This window comes from Accipiter gentilis, chromosome 26 (genome assembly GCF_929443795.1).
Source record: "Accipiter gentilis chromosome 26, bAccGen1.1, whole genome shotgun sequence".
NCBI classification, from domain to species: domain Eukaryota; kingdom Metazoa; phylum Chordata; class Aves; order Accipitriformes; family Accipitridae; genus Astur; species Astur gentilis.
In genome coordinates this window covers 22981389-23000768 of record NC_064905.1, presented here as the reverse complement: position 1 = coordinate 23000768, position 19380 = coordinate 22981389, and the positions used below count along the sequence as shown (strand labels likewise).

The following is a 19380-nucleotide window of genomic DNA, read 5'->3' as shown; positions in this document are numbered from 1 at the left end:
CCAAGGGAAAAGTCCCCCAGGTCTGCAGTGACCTCGTGTCTCATGTCCTCACCAGTCACCCGGGAGAGCACACCAGGTCACTTCGAACACAGACAGCAGACGACAAAAGCTTCAATGTTAATAATGAAGGGCTTTAGTTTACCGAAACGGAGGTTGAAATGAGGATGTGATGGCTGCCCGTGAGACCACCGAGGGGAAAGAACTGACAGCAGGTGAGCGCTGTGCGCCGGATCCCCGCACCGCTCCCTGCCACATCTGCCATCACGCGCCCGAGGCCTCTGGCGTCTCACGAACATGCACGTGCCTCCGCCGTGTAAGTCACTATCCTATCATACACAGAGGGAGGTCCTTCCTCTTGGCAGTTTACCAGCTCGTGCTTTGAAACACGGTATGTGATTTCTGTTTACCAATGGATGCCCATGAAAATCACCTGACTAAAGAACTCCAGATATTTACCATTGATCCTAAAATTATCCATTCCTTGATAAAACCCACCTGTAGTATTTAGTACTGTGATTCTGCTTCACTAGCAGTCTAAAACAAAAGCGACGGTCAGTGGATTTCACCTTGTTAGTGAGACAAGGGAAACACAACAAGATCTTAACCTCCTGGTGTAGTGAGCAACTTCCAGTGGCGCAGGCAACATTTTGTGAGCAAGAAGCCACAATGTGGGACATGCTTCACTTTTTTTTAATCCTTTTCTGTTTTTCATATAGACAGAATGACGTTGTGTAGAGCATCTGGGAAACGGGAACCAGCACAGAAGTTTGCCAACAGAGGATGCAGAGTTTTTCCAATTAAGAAACTGCCTGCCAGCCTGACAAACGGAAAATGAATTAGCAAAATCATCAGAAAATACCCAGCAGAGAACAGCAGAGCCTTGGCAGCAGCAGGCAGGATGACCTAATATGACTTCTCTGTCGATACCTTTGGTGTTTGAATGATTCAGTTGGCAATTTAAATTCCCCTTCAAACATTTAAAAGATAACACTTAGTAAGTAGGCAGCCTCATGTAGAAAATGCTTGTGAAAGTTATACTGCATGTTGTGCCTCTCACTGATTACTCAGCAGATTGGGCAGTCATCGTCTGGAGCCCACGATTCCCCTGCATAGGTACTAATGGGAAACCCAGCTGGTGCTTTGGCAGCAGACGATGAGAATAACAAAGGAAACCAACATGGGGGCTGAGTGCACAGAATAAGAAAACGCTGACCCCAGACAGGGTGATTATGTCCCATCTTATTAACTAATCCTTTTGCAGAAAGGGATTTGCCTAAAGACCATTTCCAAGAAGGCTGCACCACTCCCCCCATTCATAACTAGTGTGGTTCACCCTGTAACATGACTGATTTCCATTTCTGAGTGCTGCCTAATAAAAGCAGTTCTTACTCAACTAGAAAGACATGGTCTAGTCAGATGTAAATTAGAAGCTTGCCACTACAAAACGTAATTTCCCATAAAATAAATTCTGTTCCCTAAATCAGAATACTAGCCTATTTATTTTCTTTCAAGATATGACCAGCAGTGCCCATCTGGCAGGCTCAGCTCAGACTCCTGAACCACAGTGGACAGGCACTCTCATTCTGGGGTCAAGACACGAACACAGTCCTCGAGCTGAGGAAACGCTCTGCAGGGATGACGTGTTCGTTCTGGTAGGTCCTGCAGCAGCACCCAAGTACCTGAGTTCAAATGCCTGCCATGTCCATCCTCCCTGGGCTCAGGCTGGGAAGACAACCAGGGATCCCCTCCCTGATCTGTATCTCTCATCTGCTTTGCACAGGCAAGAGAGAGAAGATCTGGTTTGCCAGCAGGATTTGAAAATGCACCACTCATGACTATTTGCCTCAACAGCATTTTTGTCAACTAGCATATAAACATGTGATTTAAAGAAAAGAAAATGTGCTTAATTACAGGGGACAGATATTTTGTCATTGTATAATTAAAAGCTTCAGATCTGATCTGACATACATATACAGAAATATAAATAATGCATTCTGCTGGCCTCAAAAGCAAGGCTATTTGCAGTGAACACACACTGAACCCAAACTTCAGTTTTCATGGTATTCTTGAACTAGAGGCTGTACAACACCCCAAAAAAAGAATCTTAAAAGCCAATGGCAATTTGAGAAATAAAATAAAGGATTGTCTTTTAAACAGATAATAATTTCCATTAAAGGTCGGATTTTAAAGCCTTCACTTCTTAGAAGAGCCTCCATACTCTTTTACTGGTGCAGATAACTTCAGTGCAACAATTTATGCAGCAAGGCACTAGGAAAGATAAACATCAGAATCAGGATTTGAATAAATATTGCTATTAAAGTACAATGCTGAAACTTTTGCACATTTGCAGAACCAGACAAAGGCCAGGCCCTGTTCCAAGGAATTTTAATTCCCCATAAAGCTACACAACCATATGGAGAGGTCCCAACCAAAACAAGGGGTTCACTCTAACTTCACTGTGGTCAGTGCACAAAGCCATGAGGCTGTCTGCGGCTTCATCCCAAGAAAGGCTCACTTCAAGGGCTATTACTTGGCAACTAGAAGGCAGGGGCTCTGCTCACTGTCTAAAGCATTCTGGCCACCGGGTCTGAAATCAGCAGATGTGTGAATTTTTCCCCTTGGTAGGGGCAGAAGCTGGCTCTGAGATGGTTTTCAGGCTCTGCTCAATGGGTCCAACTTGCAGTGGGAGGAGGGTTAAATTCATTCAGGGTAAGGCAGTCCCTTAGGAAGGTAAAGACCTGGTGGACAGCTGCTTTGTGTGCATCTATTTGGACAGTACTGGTGGTCTCGCTGCTAAACATCCAGTTACAGAGGGATGTAAAACAAACAAACTCATTCTTGGCTATTTGAAGGAATACTTCCTCCATCAGCTGCCAGGCACTGCTGCCCCTGCATCTGAAACATGACAGCGAGCATCATGCAGGCAGCAGCACAGGGCTCTCCTCCCAGTGCACATCCCTGGTCGGGCAAGCAGCGGGGCTCTGGCCCAGGCACGAACCCTGTGGTGGTAAATTCTGTGAAGCAACAAAGCTGGGGCAGCTGCATATTAAAGCTTGTGCAAGATTGTGAGAACAACCAAATTTAACCCTCTCCGGTGTTGCTTTAGAGAAAGCAAGGGTAGACACTGACCAGTGTTTTACTCTGCTGTGTAACACAATGCTGTTAAAGTAACTCATCGCAGTTTGCTGACACACTTTGTTTACATTTAGTGCATCCTCTCTTCTCCTAACCCTTCAGACCTGAATAATTAGTCAAAAATTCAAGGTCAAGGGGACAGAGTTAATGACACTGGTACAAGTCCAGTGACAAAAGCAGACTGCTTCCCAAGTGCAAAAGGAAGGAAACAATCCCAAACCGTTTCCTCCCTTGTAACTTCAAGCCTCTGTCAGCCAGTGCCCACAGAGTCCCTCTCCAGGCATAATCACAGGGTCATTGTTCTCCATGATGGGTCAGGCTCCATGTGATTTTTTCCGTGAGAACCACCAGTCCTCGAAGGACTGGCAGAGACAATGGCACTGCTTTGTTTTCACAAAAAAAGTTGGAAAAAGCAGAACTGACAACATCTTGTAACACAAGTATGTGGTGTGAGAAATTACTTGACAGGATGCTGAGCCCAGGTACTATGTACACTTGTTCTATATAAAGGCATGAGCACTCGGGAAAAGAATTTTGAGTCAAAACTCTCTCTAGCTTCGGTGCTGCGTGATAGATTTCACAGGCTGCTACGCAGTTACATAGCTGTTAGCGTATTTAAGGCTCAGCTTTGGCCGTCCCTCTGCCCTTCAGGCCTCCCGTACTTTTGAAATGAAGTTGCAACGGAGTTCTCAGAGCAACGCCTTCCATCAGCCAATACGTGGAGCTTGCTTGCGCAGTTGCGCCTGGTGGTGTTTGCGTGACAGGAACACACGCATGCACATGCATGCGAACAGTCACGCCGTCACGCAGCCGACATTGCCCGTGTCTCGCTGCAGCGCGTGCCTGACCAAAGTGCCTACCCAGGGACTGTGGCCCAAGAGCGATGACATGCAGCCTCGTGCCTGGGAACGAACGCCTGCTCGCAGGCAGCACCCGGTTCCCCGCAAGAGCAAAAGCCGAGGAGCGTGCCGAGCCAGCCGCCGGTGGGTTCACGCCCCAGCCCGGTTGCTGAGCGCCAGCGGCGGCGAGCTGCTCTCCGGGTCTCCCTGCCGAGCGCCCGCTCTCTGTCCCCGAGCGGCTGGCGAACGCGGCTGGTGGCATCTCACCGCGGCAGCCCCTCGGCGGCCGACGGCGGCACCGGGGCAGCGCACCGGCACCCCGCCCTGCCCCGGGGCATCCGCCGCCCTGGGGGGCCGCGCCGGGAGGCGGCTGCTCGTGTCCCGCCCGCCGCCGGGGGCCCGCGTGGCTTGTCCCAGCCGGCGCTCGGGGCTTCGGCTCCCGGGCGCGCCGGGATCGGGCTCCGCCAGACCGGGGGCGGGAGCGGGAGCGCTCTCCCCGCGCCGGCAGCTGAACGCAGGCCAGCTCCGCGCCACTCCCGCAGGCGCCGCCGGTGAGCGGACCCGCCCCGCCCCGCCCCGCCCCGCCCGGCGCGGCGCGGCCCAGCCCGGCTGCCTGCCCCGCCGAGCCCGCCCCGCCCCGCCGAGGAGGCCCCGCCAGCCCCGCCCCGCACGGAGCCGCCCGCGCCCGCGGCCTCATCCCGCCCCGTCCCGTCCCGGCGGCGCGGCGCGGTGCGGTGCGGCGGGCATGGCGGCGGGCGGGCGGCGCGGCGGCGAGGAGCTGCCGGTGTACCTGGCGCGGCCCGGCACGGCGGCGGTGCCCCGGCAGAAGCGCGGCGGGCTCTTCTGCAGCGTCGAGGGCGCCTTCGAGAGCAAGACCCTGGACTTCGGCGCGCTGCGGGTTGGGCAGCGCCGCGCCCCGCCGCCCGCCCGCCCCGGCCCCGAGCTCGGCCCCGGCCCCGAGCCCGGCTCGGCCCCTGGCCCCGACTCGGACGCCGGAGAGCTCCGCGCCGCCGCCGGGGAGGAGCGGCTCCAGGACCTGGCCCCCGCGGACGACACGGTAGGGGCCGGCGGGGCGGGGGCGCCGGGGCCGGTGCGGGACGCGGGGCGGCGGTGGGGCGGCTCCGGCCGCGGGGCGAGGGGCCGCGGGGCCGCGGGCGGGGTTCGGCCGCCGCTCGCCTCGGGGCCGGTGCCGGAGGAGCTGCAGGCGGCGCGGGCAGCGCTGTGGAGCCGGCGGTGGGCTTCCGCGCCCCGGCTTCGGCTGTCCGCAGGGTCCTCCTGCGTTTCCCGACGGGAAGGAAGGTTTGTCGTCGTCCACCGGTGCGCGGGTCGACCTCACCGACTGGTTACCGGGAGTGGTCTGGCTGAGCGTTAGACGGGCTGATTCGGTTCACTAGAGTTGCTCTTTTTATACTTGTGTGAAAGAATACCGGTGTGTCACCCCCCGCCCCGAAAAAACCCGGGGGATCTTGGAGTTGTTACTCCGAACCGGGCTGATCCTTATCTCACATTGACACAAATCAGAAGTGAGGGACATGACGTTGATCTGGAAGTGACCTCCCGGAAGGTATCGTCAGGCACAAAGTTTCTCAACTTATGCCAAATTGAAGGTAATAATCAGATTCATCCAAGCTCCGCAGCGTAGATCCGTCTGCCAGAGATTGTGCTGGCTTGCTCTCTTGGTCCTGGTTTCACCAGCGTGAGTTTGGCAGAAAGATGATGAAGTTACCAGTGTTGAGTGAATTGCCTCAGCTGGCATTCCAGTGAGCCTGTTGCTCATTTACATAGCAGGAAAGTAAGGCCACAGGCTGGCCTGTTGGTCAACGAGTTCATCTGGGGCTGAACTTTTTAGTAAATAGTCATCTTAAGGGCACTGGTTTTCACCAGTGAACAGGGCAAATTAATAAAGCCCATTTTTAAAAATGGAAGCAAAAATCACTGAAGTAGTGAGTAGTGAGTGAGTAACAAGTGGTGTGGTTGTCTCGGGGTTCTGCAGAAACCCCAGCTTATATCCAGAGTGCAAACCTTGATAAACTGCAGACGTTTGTGATTTGGAGGACTAAACTTACCAGCTAGAGCTTGATGGGAGCAGAAGCAGTGAAGTGCAATGGCTTGGCCTGTTTTGGTTTTGGGGAAAATCATCAGGCTGTCCTTAATGTCTGCTATCTTGTGTAGGAACTTCAGCTAAGCAGTGGGTTGCTTTCAGGTTTCTTCCTTGCATTTTAATTTCTTCAGTCTCCGCATTTTGGTTTCTTATTGGCACACTTTGGTTCCAGTTCTTGGGCTTTGTTCCTTTACAGCCCGATTTACAGAGTCAGGAACAAAATTGACATTATTCCTATCAGTACCAACCTCGTCCATATGGTTTGAATAGCAGCTGGAGAACTGACCACTGCATTAGCAGTTTTTATGCTGCTGCTTGTTGGAGAAGAAACAGAAACTCAGGATGGCCCGTCTGCAGGCTTTACTATGAGCTTTTCTTTATTAGCCTTACCAAAAATTTGAAACAGTCTTATTCCCTTTTAAGGTCTTGTGTAGACCCTTATCTCTGGAGTTTTGTAGCTGAGGTTTTCCTTCAACAGCTCCTCTTTCCCTGATGTTTTCTACTCCTAGATTTATTCCTCTGAGGCCTTCCACCTGATAGGCATCAGCAACCAAACCCTTTTTATCTGCCCACATCTTGCCTAAGAAGGTGGGAAGCTTCATAGATGTGTTCTTTCTTGTGCGTACATGGCTAGAAGAAATCATATGACTTGGTACTACAGCTTTCAAGCCCAGGAACATCCCAGAGTGCGACGGTCCCAATGGGAAATGCCCGTCGTGCATACTGAGCCACGCTCTGTGCCTGCACAGCCACAGAGAGTTTGCTTCTGTTGAACTCTGCAGATTCAGAGCACACAAAGGCTCTTTTGTCAAGGCGAATCGAACTTCTTTGAATAATTTCACAGATTAAGAAACAGAGGGGGTTAAGTCATCTACCCTTGACCAAGCATGTTGTTTATTAGGAAAGCTGAAAGTAAGAAACTTGCCTGTGCACAGGGCAGCAGACAAGACAACAGATGTATCTCCTAATTTTTGCAGTGAACAGTTTCTTGGAAGTAAAACAGACCAACACAACACACTTTTTTTTTTTTTAATGATGGCATCAATTACAATTAAAGCACCAGCATTTCTACAGGAAGACAACTGCAATGTGTAACTGCCCAGTGATAATGTGATGTCTTACAACCTGCCAGTGGAATAGTACAGGCCCAGGTAGATGTTTCAATCTCATTTTGCTTTATCACAAAGTCTATTGGAAGGACAAAAACTGAGCTGTGCTTTCAGGCGCAGGAAAGCCATAGTTACACTACAGCGAGGGATAGGGCTAAGAGCAGTTAGGTGCTGTGCCTTTGCTTCATCAGCGGGAATTTGAGCTTTGCCAGTTGATTCAGGGACAGGGAGAGTGACCGGTTTTTGGGGTGAGGCGCGGGGGGCCTCTGCTAAAGGAGGCCCTGGCTACCGAGGCTGCTGCCTGCCTGTGCGGGCGGATGGGCTTTCTGGACTCAGCCACATCCTGGTGCTCAGTCCTGGTGCAGGACTTGCCCGAACAAGAGACAAGCCTTTCGGGTGCTCTTTGCTAAAAGCAGGAGGTTGCTTTCCCTGGTATGAGGATCTGCTGCAGCAAGGGTTGCTGTTGCAGAACACTTAAGATTTAGAGGGGCAATGTTGGGGGCCAGATTCTGCTCTGACCTAGGCTATTTGCGGAGACCTTATTTAACAATTTAACTTGGTGCAGGTTTCTGTCAGTAATAGCCTGTGTGGACTCTACCCTTGTGATGCTTCCTGCAGTTTTCCTCAAGAGCTGCCATGCCTTTTGTCTAACCAGAGTGGATTGTAATGCTTACTTTACTATAATGAAGTCAAAGAGAGTTTCTCTGTAGGTCGCGGACAACACCCTCTGAATTCCTGTGGTAAAAATGTTCACTGAGGGCTACTAACGTGTGAATAGGTACTGGAGAGCTGCACCACTGGGCATCTGCAGAGGCAACGTGGCTTTGAGGAGTGGGGAAGGAGCTTTACACTCCGTGCTCAGTGCCTGGGAAGAAAGTAAACTAGAAGTCTGTGGTAGCCTCTTCCATGTACCTCCCTGCTGCTCAGCCGTGCAGAGACCCCGCTTTTCCATCCTCCTGTTCAGTAGTAACACGGGCAGGAACACTAGGCTGGTTACGCTCACCCCCAGACATTTCATCCCGTCCTGCTGCATGGTTCTGCAGTGAAGTCGTCATTTCCAAGGCAACTGGCTGTGGTCCCACAAATACGGGATTGCAGCTTTACCACAGGCTGGGGCAGCTCCATCAGCCTGGTGGCTGGGAGGAGGAGGAGAAGGAGGAGGAGGAGGAGGGGGCTCCCGGGTGTGAGGGAAACTTCTGGGCAGCAAAAGCAGACAAGGGGTCTGTCCCTTCCAGAAGACCTGCTGGAGCCAGTCCTTGGCTTTCTGCTGGCGGTAGCCAGTGCCACATGTGCCTCGCCATGTCCAGTTGTGTGACACCACTCAGATTCAGTTTGTGATAAACCCTGGAAAGACACGCGGGGCTGCCTCAAAGGGAGAAGGAAGCTTGAACTAACTCGATTCTCTCTTAGTTTTTCTGACACTTGTAAAGTGTGTTATGACTTGAGCATTCAGCTTTTTTGTTTCCATTGCCAGTAATTTATAGCAGAAACACCAAGCCAACTGCAGTCTTTTTCTTACCAGTGAAGTTAGCGTGATCTAAAAGTTGCAGTTGGGCACTGCCTTTTAGCACTGATTAAAATCTTGCATTTGTGGAAGGGACCATAAAGCATTTTGATAGCATTAATTCATCAACTTAGTATCACCCCATTCAGCAGAGAGCTCAGGTTTTTGTTTTGGTTTTACTTTTCTTAAGAAACAGATTTGGAGTTACATTATTTCTGGTATTTCTACTAACAATAGGAACAAACCCAAGCCACTGAACTACTACCCACAATGCAAATACAACAATGAAACCTGTAATATAATTCATGGAGTTTGGTGCTAAATACTCTGATCTTTACTGAAAAAAATCCCACACATTCTTGTTTGTGGTTTTTTAAGAAATCTGATGCCTGAAGCACAACAATAAGAGGTCGGTTCTTTGGCTGTTCATGCTGGGATACAGATTATTACCAGCAGCTATGGAAAACTGCAAAGTTTGATAAACCGCCACCCCCCCGCCCCCCTCTCCCCCCCGTGTAAGAAGACTCAGATTTCATGCGAGTTATGCAGTAGGGCTAGTTTTCTACAGAAATTAGGGATTCAGTTGAAGAGTTCCAGCTTGCTGCAAAGAGCTTTCGTTTTACCAAAAAACTCACCCTAACGTGGAAATAGTTGATTTATCACGCTACCTTGTGGCAACAGGCCTTGGTTTCCTTCTGTCCTCGTTCTCAGCTCTGGGTGGTCAAGGCTTTTTGCAAGCTGGCTGGCCCCGGTGCTGCGGGTGGTGCAGTCGGAGCAGGGAACTGGCTGGCAGACACCGGGGTTACCTGGCCACCCAGTCCCTAAGGCACCACAACAGCGTGCTGAGCTCACGCTGCTGGGGCTTTGGAAGGATGCTGCAATTGTTATTCTGGGTGATGTGTTCTTGAAATCCTCATGCTTTTCCTGGGAGAGTGTAGGTCTTTATGGAACTTTTATGTAGAAAGGAAACTAGGTTTTGCAGTCAGGTGTAAAAAAAGATGGGTTGACAGATCACTCAGTCCTGCATTGATCCAGCCTTTTCTCAGCCTTCTTGAACCAGATCGATCTCCTCTGAAAAGGCAGGGGCACTGGGTGGGCTGGCTGGCGTGACCTGCAAGATGAGTATTTCTGCTGGTGCCTTTCTTTTGTGTCGTGACCCCGGGACGCGCACCATTTAGAGGGATTCTGGCCTGGTGGTTTAGGAGAGGCTCATGTGCAGGGCAAGTTCTTTTTATGCCCATGATATATGGTTTATAATGCTCTTTACCTTTGCAAAGTGATACCCCAAAAGACTTTATTTAAAATAAAAAGACAGTGATATTTTTTTCTCCACATTTCACAACTAATAATAGATCCTAGCCATGGCACATTTTATGGGAGCAATGGGGCATCACCAAGCATGACATGAAGTACACCGTATACAAGATGCTCTAGCAGTAGCCCATTGCAACAGGTAGGAGAGGTGATGCTTCTTTTAATACTGTATATTTTTTCTGAGGTTATCAGAAAACACAGCAAAACCTGCACCTGGTGCCGCATCAGGAAAAGTCTGTTTTCATGAGTAGCTTCCAGAGTAGCTGAGATTGCTTCTCCCTTGACCACTGACCAGCAGTGGACTTGTGCAGTGCTCTGGTGGGAGATGCCACAAGAAAAACACGTGCAGCAGGACACGGCATCAGTAATGCAGCAGCTTCTCTTCTTTGAAGTGGTTCTGGCCAATGAAGCCCAGCAGGGTACGAGGGGCCTCTGTCCCTGCCAAGCTGCTGGCTTTAGGTTGAGGTGCAGAAACGAAGGGGTGGTTCCCAGGTGTCTGTGGTCCTGACAGAGGTGCCACGGAGGTGTCGCAGGGAGCCTCCTGGCAGGCAGCAGTCTGCCGACAAACATACTTTGGGAGCCAAACAAACTACATGAGCCACATGGACTTTTCTTGTTGTTCTCACAGATTTGTGTGACTTTTGAGATGCCCATTTTAGGAAAGAAAGGAAAACAATGACAAATTCTGAGAAGCAGCTAAACATTTTGAGATTTGCAAGGCAAGACTCGCTGCTTTCTTACTTGGAAGGGGCTTTGTTGTGTTGGAAACTCTCTAAGCGTTTTTTATGAACATAGTTGAAAGTGTCAAATGCAAACTTCAGTAGGTTTAAATTGAAATGAAACATTGTGGTTTGGCTGCAGCAAAATAGTTGGCTCTGTCCAAAATAATCCTCCTCTTTCCTTTTTATCTAAGATGTCAGTACCTCCAATAGGCCAGAAAAACCACAGCTCTGCCTGCCCACTGGCTGGGAGGCGTGTTTGTCTCCAATACGTGCCAGGCATGCCACTGGCAAGGTAGACTAGGCTTTTGGGGGCTTTTGTTTCCTAATGGACAGTGTCTCTCCGGCAGACAGGCAGCTGCCAAGACACGGGTCTTCCAGGAGGATTCAGCGGAGTCCCAGGACTGTGGCTCAGCAGCTTTTCGGTGTCACTCAGCTGCTGTGCTGTGCTGCTCTGCTCTTCTTGTGCCACGTGCCCAGCAGCAGCCTCACCCCGGGCAGGGTGAGCAGGGTGCTTGTTGGGCTCTCAGGCCACTTTGCTTTTGCAGAAGGGTTTTGCTTGCAGTCCCGCCAGGGCAGGTGAAGTCCCACAGCGGCTGGGCTGGTGGGGGCTGCTGGCACCCTCCATGCCTAACGCGGGGATCAAGGCAGCCTGGAAGAAACTGAGCTCTCGTGTGTGAAGGGAAAGGACCTCGAAATGGCCTGACCCTGTGCACACCCTGTCAGCTGGGCTGCCGGCACCGCAGCGTGAGCTTGCAAACTGACTAGGCGGATACAGCTCCATAGGAAAGTTGTACGGGGCTTAAAGGGAGGGTGTATGAATGGTTTAGTGGGAAGCTGTATGCATCTCTGTTAGAAGCGACTCTTCTCCGGTATCACTAGTGACCTGGAAGAAGAGCTACAGCATGTGTGCAATGACAGTGATGTTGTGAATGCCAGCTGGGGAGGAACGATCCCCACGTGGTCTTGAGGACTCAGAGGCACAAGCTGGGAATGACAAAAAGATTCAGCTCTGAAAAGTACAAGCAAACAGACCTAGAGAAAGACTAAAATGTAGAAGCCATTGCAAAAGGCATCAAAACAAGGAGGTTTTTTGAGGAGACCCAGAAAAGTCATTTCATATGTGTGGCCTGCTCTTCAGAGGTGGTCTGGGTGAGCGCAAAGCTGGTCACTGACAGTTAGCCCTAATCCCTAGGAAAACCATGGCAGAGACCAACTAGAACTGCATTTTCTCTGTCGCTTTGCTTCGCAAAAGCTTTCCCTGCATGGACCACTTCCATCGTCACCGCTGTGAAGAGGTGGAAGGTGGAGAAGGTTGATTTTTTTGCTGGGGAGCAGTTGCTATGGATGGCTGGAGGAAATGGGAGGAAGAAACAAAAAACAAACATGCCGGCAGCCTTCCTGGAGACAGGGCTGAGAAGCTGGAAAGTATAGCTGGACCTTGGCTTGTTCAGCTGGGCTGGCTCTCAGCTGTGGGTTGGATCCAGCAGCATCTTTCCCAGTGCTTTGCTGGGAACAGCCAAGCTCCATTTTACAACACACGGATTTGGATCCTGTAATGGGTGTTTCCATTCAGTTGAGGGGGGGGAAAGAAGTGATGCTGAGCAGAGAGCTCAGACCTTTCCAGTCCTTGCTCCGCACGCACGTTAGAGGGGGCGAGACAGGTGCCTGTATTTCACAGGCTCAGGCTGGCCCGTCCACGCTCTGAGGGATTTGAGTTATTTCAGCGGAAATCCAGGTGCTCTTGCGTAGCCAAAGCTCACCCCCTGCAGGGAGCCAAGTGTGAAGTGGAAGCCATCTCCCTCCAGGCTTGGCATTAGTGTTTCACCTGGGTGACGTTTTGGGGTGAGCGGTCTCCTCTAGCCCAGGCGCAGCAGGAGGGAGGGAGGGACGCAGCTGCCTGCAGCGGGAGCAGGCATCCCCAGTGGGTCAGTGCTGGGTGCCGTTGTCCCCGTTGCTACAGGCAGCACAACATCCAGATACCTCGGTGCCCCATCCTGGGTGCTGGTGTGGCTGCAGGCGTGGTTGTGGAGGCTGCGGGATGTGTCCTAAAGAACAGGTTTGTCAGCTTGTGCCATGAAAGCCTGCATCCCCAGCCATGCTGCTATGGGTCGGGCCTCAAGAACACTGACATTGGATTAAAGATTGTGAGATGACAAAGCAGCCAGGCACGCTGTCCTTGCTTTGTTTACAGCAGCTGTGATTGCTAATAGTGTCCTGCTTTGCTGGTGCCTGTGACTATCACAGGACTCTGGGGTAGCACTCCAGGGAGAGGTTTAAGGCATCCCTGTGCCTGTCGTGGATGCAGAGGGATGTCTGCTGTGTTCACAGCAGTGACCCGAGATCCTTGTTGTGTGCTTGGGCACCTGCCAAGACCCTGTCTCAGACATGGTCCAGTGGTGTGGGTAGCTGGTGTGCCTGGAAATGCTTGGGTAGCTGCTGGCAGTCATCCTCAGAGAGCTGCCTGCAGGCTGCCACATGTTGCACCGAGAGTGGGTCACAATGCCTATGGTTTTGCTAGGATGAGGTACAGTGAGTTCAAATTGCACAAAAAAGCTTCACAGAAGTTCTGTGTCAGTGGAGAAAGGAAGCAACAGGTAGCACCTTTCACATCATGGTGAAATAGCTGAACCTAGTAAAAATCCTGTTTCTCAACATACGTGTTAAAGAAGTGAGGAAGGATCTGAATTTGGCTCAAACCTTCCCATCATGTCAGACTGATGTGTAAGGGAGTGGGGAGTGAGGCAGAAGGGACTGAGCTACCATCAACTGATGCAGCACATGCTCTGATCCCATGTGGGAGAAGCTGCGCTTACCCTGCATGTGGCACGAGTCTGGATCTGTTTGTGGGTAGGGTTTGGGTCCTTCTGTGGTTTACAGCATCTGGTTTTCTCTGGGATGCAAAATAGATGATGCTTCCAGTGAGCTGAGCCAGCCTGCTGGTAGGAGCCAACAGCAGCCAGGTACCTTCAGTTTTAGAGATGCCTGTGGAGCGGGGAGCTTTCGTTACCCTGGCTTTCGCCAGTTAGAGAAGGGGCGTCTGTGTGCCCCCCGTCTCTGCTGGCTGGGGTATCAGACCTCCCACAAGGGATGCAGCGAGGTCTTGCTGTCCCTGGACTTTCTTTTTTCAGGGGGCTCTTTGCTGCGACAGCACAGCAGCCTGCAGCAGGGCCTCTGCTTGCAGCTGAGGACTGAAGAGGTATTTTTGAGCCCCGGATCGTCACCCGCTTGGCCAGGAGCCTCCTCATCTTAGCGTTCCTGGGAGGATCTGTCCAGGTGGGGTGTCTCGTGTCCGTGGGGCTGGGGCTGTGGGGTGGGAGAAGGGCTGCAGGGAGGGACAGGGAGGGTGGCGGCGGCACCCTCCAGCAGCGGTCCCCGAGGTCCTGGCCCTGTGCTCTGGTGACATCCTGTGGCAGGAGCCCCATCACCGGCCCTGCGCTGCTGGCACCAGGCGTCTCTGCCAGGCTGGAGGCCAGACAGGGGGAAGAACAGTTCTGACTGGGGATGAAAAGTCTCTCGGGGCACCCCTCATTTTTTTCCTGCAAGCCTGGCTGTATGCTCCGCTACGTCTGCTTGTTTACCATACTGCTGCTTTAATTTGGACCCTACTTTTGCACTTGGGCTTTAAGCCCTTGAGCACCCGAGGCTACTTACAGATTCAGTTTTTGCTGCCACGTACCCTTGAGTTCTGCGAGCCCAGCGCCGCCATCTTCTTGCTCCTGCATTTCTCTCCCCTGCCGTTTTTTTCTGGTGTAATTTCTGCTTCCCTCTGGCCTGCACGGTTTCCCCAGCCCTTCCCTCCCCACCGGCTGCCGGGAGCACCACGTCCTTCCCGCAGCTCATCCTGCAGGGCCTGTGGTGGGGCTGGGGGCTGCGGGGGGGAGCAGCTTCAGCCCCCCGGGAGGCAGCGGTTCCCGCTACCAGCCTGCCCAGGGGGAGACTGGCTCCCTTCATGCTAACCCTGCAGCTGCGGGTTCGGGGAGCCCCTGCCCCAAGAGAGGCCACCTCTGCTGCCTGCTCCGGGAGAGGAGGGCGATTTGACATCCCCCGGGCACCTGCGCTGGCTCCCAGCAAGCCTCGCCCCGGGACCGCTGCTGCGTGTCCTCAGCTTGGTTCTGCTTTTCAGCCTAGGTTGGCTCTTCCGAGGCTTGCAAGGCAAGCAGCAAGGAAGATGTCAGCTGGGAAGGAAGCTGGGGAGCAGAAACCCGGGGGCTTGGGTCAGGGGGAGTGTGAGAGAAAGGCAGGGAATCATTAATGTACCTCATCAGTGACAAAACTGGGGCATACATGCCGCTCTGCTGGGCTCTCTGCGTTTGCGTCGTGCCTTTGAAGGGAGGAATGGAAGAGAGGTGTTATCCACCCAAGCTGGCAGGGGTGAAACCTCTCATCCAGTCGCTGCTGACACTGGCAGCGCTGCTGAGCAGAGGGACAGGGGTCTCGGCGGTGCCCGGTCCCACAGCCTGCTGGGCCAGCCTCTGCGGCTAGCAGCTCCCTCCCAGCCTCAGCCTCCTGCGGGTCGCTGAGCAGATCCAGTGCCAGGAAAGGAGAAGCACTTGTTGAGCCACCCAAATCAAGGGCACTTCGTTGCTCCGCAGGATCAGGCTGTAATTGAATTAATTGGCCTTGAAGCAGCAGTCACTCGTGTACACATATTCGCATATTCCATTTGACATGTTTGGTTTCAACCTCATTTATTTCTGGCAAAGAGAAGAAACATCTTGTCCCTTGCCTGGACACCTTCTCTGCGTGCATGCAGGGTGCAGGAGCTATTCTCTGGGGCCAAGACTCCCCTGCTTTGATGCCGGTTTGGGTCAGTCTGTTGCAGTCTGGGGTTGGTCAGCTCTCGGAGGCCCTGCAGTGCTCTTCAGATTGTGGGAATCCCGGGGGACGTTTGCAAAAGCACCGATGTCCTCTTGTCTGAAGGAGAGGCATCTGGGAGCCGAAGGCAGGCTTACGCCAGCACGGCTGGGTCCTGAGGGATGTAGGCATGAGGTTACCAATTGTGTTCCCACAGGCAGTTAGCCACATAAGTATGTCCATGACCAGGAGTTCAAGCCTCTTTTGAAGGCAGCGGTTAGGTCCTGCTGTCATTAGATATTTTAGAAATATAAGTTTTTGTCACCATCCAACAGAAATTCAAGGTGCTCTTTTTTCTCCCTTTCTTATTTTTCTTTTCTTCTTTTTTTTTTCCCTTCTAAGAGTAAGTAACTAAAACTTGACTGGCTTTTCCAGCTGAAACGTAGTTATGCATTGGGTGTCCCATTTAATTGCTCTGTCAGGGGGCTGCTCACAGTCTGTGGGAATGAGCCCTGCCTGCAGGCAGATGTCCTGGGAGAAGCAGTATTGGGGTGGTGGTCTTGAATCCCTTACCTGCAGCAGGCTTGGAGCAGGCAGGGGTGGGGCATGCTTCCTGGAGCTGAGTCCCCATTGTGCCTCCAAACACTGGCTATCCAGAGGTGGGCTTGCTCCAGAGAAATGAGGGATCTGGTCGCTCACGAAGCCTGTTGAGTGCTGGGCCTCTCAGCTACAACTGGTAGCACAAGGCTATGATGAATGCTGTGTCAACACCACCAGCTGCCCCTTCCCACCTTCCTCTCCCTCTCTGGCCACTGTCACACTTCAGCGTAGGTGGAAGTTAGGAGTCTTGTACAGCAGACTAAAGCACTCTGGTGTTCTTGGTCGCCTCGTGTGGACAGTGTAGGGTAGTCCACAAACCTCAAGGTGTCCCAAAGCCACAGGGTGGAAGCTGGTATTTTGATAGAGACATTGTCTTGGCATTTGCTCTGGCCACGCTGCAGTTGCTGTGGGCTCCTGACAGTCCAGGACAGTCCCTTCTGGGGACTTGTGTTTTTCCAGAGCCTTTGTTACATTCCGTGAAGCATCAATCTCGGGCAAGGATTTTGTAGGTGGCATTGCCTGTCACCTCAGTCCAAAGGAGAAAGAAAGGAATGGTCCTGAAATTGCTCTGACTTTAGTCCTTAAGAAGGCTGCAAATAAATTTTGGCTTGAACAATTACCCACCCTAATGTCAATTTGGGCAGGTGATTCCAGCTGGAGTGGCAGTAACACCTTACTGCTTTTAACATAATGGTTCCTTGAAAACATTAAATGCTGACCTAGAAGTTTAGTTTGTTTCAGGCCATACATCTGCTGATTTCCCACCTTGTTTCCACTGCCAAAGCCTCAATTCTAGCCAGGAGAAAACTAAGCAGAGTTTCTCCACTGTGGAAAAACTTGTGTCACCGCCTGCCACCTGCTTTGTACAACGCGTGTCTCCTGCTGCCTCCTGGCAGACCTCATGTGTGTCCAGCACGAGCAGCTGAGTTTCAGATTCCTTCCCATTCATGTCTACTGCAGAGTGGGAGTTTGAAGGGCTGTAGAGCTCCATGCTGCCTCTGGGAAATGGTGTGGATGATGGGAATGGTGTGAAAGCCAGTGTAGTTTTGAGTGTTTCTCAGTAACAGAGCCAGTGGGCTCTCTTCCCAGTTTCCTCCAGCTCTGGCTCTCAAGTTGAACATCAGAGATTGGGAGAGCTGGAGCCAACAGCACCAGATAGCATGATTGTCAAACGCTTGTGAGCGCTCATCACTTGGAGTTGCACTCTCCCACAGAAGTAAGGGTGACCCCATGGATCTCAATGGGAAGGGGTCAAGGAGTGTGGAGGGAGAGCCACAGCTCTGGGTCAGCAACCCCCGTCCTCCAGGGATGGCATGCACAAGCACAAGAAAAGCTTCTCTGAAGTTCATGTGTCATGGAATTCCTCATGCGCTGGGTGACCAGCCTCTTGAGATGCCCAACCTCTTGTCCTGCCAGAGGTTCCATCTGGAGAGGGTGCACCAGCTGTGGTGTTTCTGTCCCTTGGATTCACTGTGCCCTGAGGTAGCTCAGCCTCTGATAACTCGTCTGCTAGGAGAGAAGAGGGGATGCTTTTATGCGAAGAATACATATGGGGAGGAGGAGACTGCATGCATGGGGATGGGCTGTCCTGACAGGTCTGCTGAACATTATGACATTTGAGCCCTGATTATTCCGTGACTGGTTATGTTCACTGTCCCTTGTTGAGCCTGGCTGCTGAGCATTGGCAGACCACAGTCAGAGCTGGGTTTGTTTTGATGACAAAGTCCTTGTAGCAGTGTGTGTCTTCTACTCTGTGGCTATTAACAAACATCTAGTGCCATGTTATCCCTGTAGGTGTTTCCAAGGAGGTTATGAGCTGTAAGAGTATTGCCATTTTTAAATAGCTTTCAAATTGACCATGCTGCTTGTTTTGAAGCATGTGACTAACACCTCACTGACTGCACCTGGGAGAGGTCCTATGGAAGAAAAAAATCTTTTTCCATTTTGAATGTTTTGGGCCCATGGCAGCATGTTTTACTGTGTATTTGAGTGAGTATCACATAGCAACCAGGAGGAAAGCACATCTCTTCAAAAGAAGGGACTGAAGTCACCGTGGTTGGCCAGCATCCAGGGGGCTGATGCAAGCTTGGCTCTTGAAACTGTCCAAGTGCTCAAGTTAGCAGCATCTGTCTGAAGAGTCATTTATCTATTATTAACTAATTAACTGCTACTTCAGACAAGGTAACATGGTAGCACCCAGCATAGGGCTACTTTTAACTTTCTGGAAAGTGGGCGAGTGATGTGTCAGGAGGTTTGGCAATAGGGGTCAAGGGTCTTTCTCATGTCCAGCCCCAGCCAGTCTAATTTCGGTAGAGACCAGGACCTCTTCTTGAAGCATTGCAGCATCGTGGCAAGAACAGTACGGTCTGGTACCTTATCTCTTCCCCACACCCTCCCTGGTTGCTGAGGCTCTGGTACAGCACTGCTTCCCATTCCTTTCCTGGTGCTTGTGGACACCTCCCTGCCCATGGGCCCACCAGGGAGGGGGAAGGCTTTCAGCTTGTCTCCAGCCAAGTGCTGGAGTGCACCAGCTCACAGGCAGCAGCAGGGGAGCTACGGGAATGGAGGCAGGAGGCAGTGGTCCAGCTGGGCCAAGCAGCCCATGCAGATGCCCTCCTAGTCCTGGCAATAATAAGTAGGTTATTGAGAAGCTGCTGACTTTCACTTTAAGCTGGTGAAAGCCTTTTTGGTTTAGAATAAATATGTATCCAGTAAAACTTTCTAAGAGCTTCAGCGGAAGCACACAGAATAACAGACTCAGTGAGTAATAAAAGCTTTGGGCTGGGTTACTGAGCTAGTGGAGACATCAAAGTTTGTGGTAAGGGAAGGCTGCCATACCAATCTATGAGCTTAAACCCTTCAGCAAGGAGAACATGTAATTAACACTATTGAGTGTGACCCTCCACTGAACCCCAGCAGCAGAGTATGTGCTCCAGACAGTCTGCACTGCGATCACCCACTTCCCCAGAGCTTTGTAGCAGTCAAAGTTGGCTGCAGCGTCAGGGGTTGTGTTACAAAGATTGCTTTGCTCACGCATGCGGTGCTGGGCAGGGTGCTCTTCGGGCCACTGCAGCCATTGCAAACCATAGTTAGGTTCTAATTCGGAAAGCAAACTGAAGGGAGAGTTGGGTGTTGATCATCCAGGTCAGATGGCTTGTTTTTCAGATTTACAGCAATGCCTGTGCCAGGTGTGGCTGTAAGATTCGGGTAGCAGAGGACACACCATTAGCTGCTAGCTGGCAGCAGGATCTGTAGGGAGGTC

At 51.8% G+C, this 19380-nt stretch overlaps 1 protein-coding gene across 1 annotated transcript in view; it reads left to right on the top strand.

The window, feature by feature from the left end:
- The first annotated feature begins 4676 nt into the window (after positions 1–4676).
- Positions 4677–19380, top strand: part of DPYSL3 (dihydropyrimidinase like 3) — a 40735-nt gene continuing 26031 nt past the window's right edge. Inside the window, exon 1 of the mRNA XM_049829857.1 lies at positions 4677–5031. Within this exon, the coding sequence (XP_049685814.1) occupies positions 4720–5031 (312 nt within the window). The 5' untranslated portion in view covers positions 4677–4719. The remainder of the gene's footprint in view (positions 5032–19380) is intronic.